We start from the raw sequence: 5,457 nt of genomic DNA on the forward strand, positions 1-5,457 counted from the left end.
GAGTATTAAGGTTATCACAAGAGTCCACAATTAAGGTTGCATAGTGGAATATACTTGGGGAGATGGGAGGGGTGCAGGGGGATTGTGTACCAGGGAGTCTTTCTTTTACTTCTGAAAGAGAGCAGCGAACTGGGGGTGGGGGGCTGGGCGGGGAGAGAAGTGCAGCAATGAATGAATGGAAATCCAAAATCTCTGTAAATGCTCATTATTTAAAAAAAAAAAATAAATAAAGCTTAAGAAGAAGAAAAACCAAAACCCCCCCAAAAAAGAAAGCCTAATCAGTGTAAATCATATTTATGCCAGAGCATAAGAAGCAACTTCACAATATTCCTGGCCTATGGCCCATTAACAGTTGTTCTTCCCTTGATCATTTTTCTCATTGATCATGAAACAGTTTTCTCCTAACCCATTAAGCGCAATAAATAGGACATCAGGTGCAACACACTTTAATGGTACATAAGCTTATTAAAAATGCCCTCATAATTTTTAAATATTTTTAAAATGTTTAACATCTTCATATTTGAGGCAGGCAAGATTATTAGAAACCTAATAATTTACAACAAGGGCAAACACAGTGAATGAAAAGATGTTGACATTCCAAGTATATTATCAAAAAAACAAAATCCATCCTGTAGAGCTGATTTCAACCCACAGTGACCCTAACAGACACCGGGGTGGTGGTGTAGCTTCGTACTGTCAAGTTGGAACAAACACATAGCGATCCTCAGAGGTATTTTCAGGAGCTAGAAACCAAATAGGAGAAGACGTTCTCTTTTTCTCTTTCTCCTGTGGAGCTGCTGGTCGATTCAAACCACCTGCCTTTAGGTGAGCCTCACAACTCCTACCCACTAGGCCCTCAGAGTCGGGTTCCTTTTTATGGTTCCCAAGGCAGCTTTATGGGATTTCCACAACTGGAATCTTCACAGAAGCAAAGAGCCACATGTTTAAAGTGCCACATGTTTCTCCCTGGAAGCCGCCAGTGAGTTCAAAGCACCAACCCTGTAGTTAGCTGTTTTGTGCTTACCTGCAATGCCACTACAGCTCCACATAATTCCAAAACTGCTATCTACCCCAACAGACATTGTGTTAAAAGCTCTTTTCTACCTTAGATTTTCCATTGATAATAAGTTTTTCATTTTAAAGCTGTCTTTCAATTAAGTCACATCACAGTAACTTAACTTTAAAAAAAAAATCACTGTGCTTGAATTCCTTTGCCATAAACCTTTTGTCCTTGTTGCTCTTCTTATTAGTAAAATGTGTGTCATTGATTCAGACTCAGGTTAGGCAAAGAGGTGGGGAAGCCCACTATATGTACCAGGATTGAGGCAACTCTGCAAAGTCATGGAGATGAATATATACGAATCTCTGGAATCCCCTCAGTTTCAAAATTTTATGATACAAAAAACATGATTCAAGCCAAACTTGAAGCCCTGTTACTAAGTGTGCTCAAGATTTTTCCACCATGGACCAATACAAAGATGGGATATCTCTTCTTGTGTAATTTACAGCTTCGGAAAACCCACTGGAGAGTCAGCTAGGAGTAGGTTCCAACCCAAATGCAATGACCAATTTCTGAAATGTTCCTTAATTTCTCAGAAGTGTGATAAATCAGGCATGAAATAATAAAACCGAAGAATCAAGTCAATGAAATGAAGAAAGGCTTTCCTGCACCACAAATATCCATACGAGTACCCCCAGGGTCTGCTCTCTTAGAAAGCTTGGTCTTGTAAAGGTTCTGACCTTGAGAGCAGCTATCTCCATGTTCTCCTAGCTGAATTGTAATGAATTTGTTGAAAGTGAGTAGAAAGTAAGTTCTGGGCCAAAAAACCTAGAAAACTGATGCCCTCACACTGGTGGACAAAGTACAAAAGCAGGCCAATTCTAGGTCAGATAAGTTTAGAACAGGGGTGAACCCTGTTGGCCATCTAGCTGATGTGTCTCCCAATGGGGCCTGAACTGCCAGTTTTATGTGGGGCTCTCAACCTGAATGTGGAAGTGAAATATTATTGAAAAGAAAGAAAAAAAAACCTGTATCAAAATGATACACTGTCACAAGCTCCACTGCCCAGTGACACTTATAAAGACACAGCTAATGAGCATGCAAAAATGAAAGTGTAAATAAATCAAACTGTGTGGCTTATGATTTTGGGTGCAATTAGGCAACTTCAGCAATGAGCAAGGAAAAAACTCGAGAGAGAGCTTTATGCACAGCTGACAAAAAAGCTTTAAAAAGTTACCGCTGACGATCTGACTTGTATGTGGCCGTCAGCTCATCAAACATGGTGCTGTTCATTTCCATAAACGCCTTCAACACGTTGTACACTAACGCCACGATAGCCCTGCAAAGCACAGAGAAATGGCAACATTTTAGTCATTCTTCACATAAAGGATGCTGAACAAAGAAAGCTTAGGCACACTCTTTGAGTGAACTCTTTTTTGCATATTCTGTCTCTAATCCTTTTTTTGGCTGAACAATTAGAAATGACCTCCAGTTTATTTTCCCACTCAGAATTACATTCTTCACTGTTAGGGACAAGGCGTCATTCTGTGGGGTTGGCAAGATTGAAAAAGAAGAATTCTGCCCTAATTGGTGCCCAGAGTAGACTTATTGTGGCAACTACAGAAGTATAAAAATAACGCAACTTCACCTTAAAAATGAAGACCTGAACTGAAATTTATTGGTATTATCTGCAACTGTGCTTATTTAAATTTTTTATTTTATTTTATTTTTTTTTAAAAAAGACTCAAAAATATAAGCAGAAAAGCACGAGGAAAAATCAAGATGAGGCCATGGGTTTATCTTCTACACAGCTTCCTCTTTGGTGTGCATATATTCTAATATACAATAAAGTGAAAAGAAAAAGAACACTGTTGGCAGAATTAACTTTAAGAGACACATATTGTATAAAATTTTATTTTTAAAGGAATAACATATATTCAAGAATATGACCTTTTCAAAGATACGGCACCAGACCCTGTAAATTGGGCAGTGATAGGAGCTCTTTTTTTAGCTGTGACTTGCATTTATCTATCCACTGCTGTTCAGTCTCCTTGCTGTCCCACTTTATGTGCTGGTTAAGACAACTGGAGGCCGACAACAGCTGCTAGGGGCTCTAGAACCCTGTGCTGCAAGGTCCCTAAAATTGAGGCCCCTGCAAATCAAGTAGAATAATATGCCACTGAGCAATATAAGGATTGTTCCACAACAGGTTGGTATTTCTTAGGTTGGGTCTAAGAGCACTCACTGTCTATTCCCAAAAATCACAATTCTGGTTCCAATTTGAAGCACATGTGTTCCTGCCACCACAGAAAAAGGCCCTGGTAACAAGGAAGGCCCAAGTTAAATCAGCTTGATGTTGCTAAAACATTTACAAGAAAGTATACTTGTGGAGCTTCTGCCCTGTGCCTGAAAGTAAAGGCAGTTCTATGATCCGGTGGGACTGACCTTTCTCCCAAATACTGGGCAGCAGTGAAGACGGGCTGTTAGGACACCCACAGAACTACCCCTGTATTTCTCAGGAGACTGGTTGAATACTGGGAGTTGTTGACTAGCTCTTTAGCTCTATAGGTTTAATTACTAAAACTTGGTAAATTTAAACAAGGAGAAGCAGTATATTTTGCCATGGCAAGCAAAACTTTTAAAGAGGAACATATTATGAATATGCCAAACTACTACTACTAATTTTTTAAATGCCATGTTAAATTTGTTTTCAATTCCACAGAGAACTAGGTGCTGGATGTAAAACTATTCTTTCAACATTTTAAACCTTCTCCTTCACCCTTGGGAAATATGCATAGTAACCAGGTGATTAAGAAATGGATCACGCTAAAAAGTGTATCTACTCTGGCCAATCTCTCCAAACACTTGTGGAAGACTCTTACTAGATCTTTTCCACTTTCTAATCTCATTTTCCAGCATTCTCCCCCAAAAAGACTTTGTGTTTTATCCCTCCCAAGAGCACAAGCCTCTGAGCTTGACAGGTGCTTCCTACAAGTTCCTGCTGTTTTATGTGGTGAAAGGCTTCACTCTCTGAAAGGGTGTACTGGATCCCATCCACCTGCCAAAGTTGTTAAGATTCAGTGCAATACCCACAAACTTCCCTTCTCAGCTCTAGAGTGTCCCTAAAATATTCTTACTATCGTCACAGACAGGTCAGAGAGTCCCACAAGTAAGGAAGAGTTGCTGCGGGTCTTCCTAATCAGCCAGTGACTTCCTAAAGGGGAGGGACTCTTTGTATCTTTTCATATTTCTGCCTCCAGCAAAAAGCACATAATTTGCATGTAGCAATCACTCAAAATATTTTCTTAAACGCAAGGGAAGGGATAAAATGGTCAAAAGAAAAATGAGATGCATGAAACTCTGAAAACGTACGGATTCCAGTGTTCTTTCGAAATCCTATAAAGACTGGAGAACATGATGGGAAGGATGACATTCGAGTTTTCTTCTATCAAACTCATGATATATTCATTATTCCAATAATAGAGTGCTCTTTCTGCCACCTTTGGAAAAAGAAAAAGTACACATTAGAGAACGAGACAAAGATAAAAGAAAAATTTATATAAATCAAAATATAAGACTGTAATTTAACCAGTCAATCAAATATAAATATTAATCCTATTTTACATCTTTTAAACTCTTTCAGAAAGTTCCCAAGTGATTTATCAATTTAGGAGATAAAGAGAAGTTCTTTTTCCTCCTGTTTATTCTCTAACACTGCTCGTTTCATTTGCCTCTCTATTTCTCCTTTACAACACTCCCAAGACCCGAGCACATTAATGCTCCTTCACAGACCACAGTTTCCCCATTGAACAGACATCCATTACAGATCACTTCTGTTATTCCACACACTTCAGATCAGCCACGGGCCCACCACGTGGCTGGCATTCATTCAGTTAACAGCTGCTGAGAGAAAGCCAGCTGTCCATCCCTGCTAACATCTACATTTACCAAGTACCTCCTCCAGGCCAGGCACTGAGCCAACACTGCAGGTAAACTGTACGATCCTTTCCACTGTCCTACGAGGAGGCATTGCTTGTGCTTTACAGATGAGAACACCGAGGTTCAGAAAGACTTGTTCATCTATCCAGGGTGACACTGCTAGCCAATGGCAAGAGCTGAGGGACACAAACTTACTGGCCATGTTCTTGGTGATCATTTCTGCTCCATTCCTTAGAACTGGGAAAGCTAGGGGACAGCCACTCAGTCTGGATTTGGGGACACTGAATGAATACACACACGTTTACATTTTAAAATCTCTTTTCTTTGCCCATCATGCAACAGACTGAAACGAAGTGAGTAGCTAAATGGAGAATAAGCATAAATTTCCTTAATTCCCATGTTGTTGTTGTTGTTATGTGCCGTCGAGTCGCCTGCGACTCATAGCAACCCTATGTACAACAGCCCTAAACTCCGCTCTGTCCTGTGCCAATCGCACTGTCTCTGACACTCCCATCCCA

The 5,457-nt window shown here is 40.0% G+C and overlaps 1 protein-coding gene across 3 annotated transcripts in view; it reads right to left on the reverse strand.

Annotated features, from left to right (window-relative positions):
* PPP2R5E (protein phosphatase 2, regulatory subunit B', epsilon isoform) overlaps positions 1–5,457 on the reverse strand; it is a 222,240-nt gene that overhangs the window by 11,333 nt on the left and 205,450 nt on the right. For 2 of the 3 annotated variants that reach the window (XM_006891792.1, XM_006891793.1), the window contains exons 12-13: positions 4,373–4,500; positions 2,238–2,339 (exon numbers count right to left, since the gene is read on the reverse strand). In XM_006891792.1, the coding sequence (XP_006891854.1) occupies positions 2,238–2,339; positions 4,373–4,500 (230 nt within the window). The remainder of the gene's footprint in view (positions 1–2,237; positions 2,340–4,372; positions 4,501–5,457) is intronic. The other variant, XM_006891794.1, reaches the window with a different exon arrangement.

The sequence above is a fragment of the Elephantulus edwardii genome, unplaced genomic scaffold (assembly GCF_000299155.1).
Source record: "Elephantulus edwardii isolate Elephantulus edwardi_28Jun2011 unplaced genomic scaffold, EleEdw1.0 scaffold00104, whole genome shotgun sequence".
NCBI classification, from domain to species: Eukaryota; Metazoa; Chordata; class Mammalia; order Macroscelidea; family Macroscelididae; genus Elephantulus; species Elephantulus edwardii.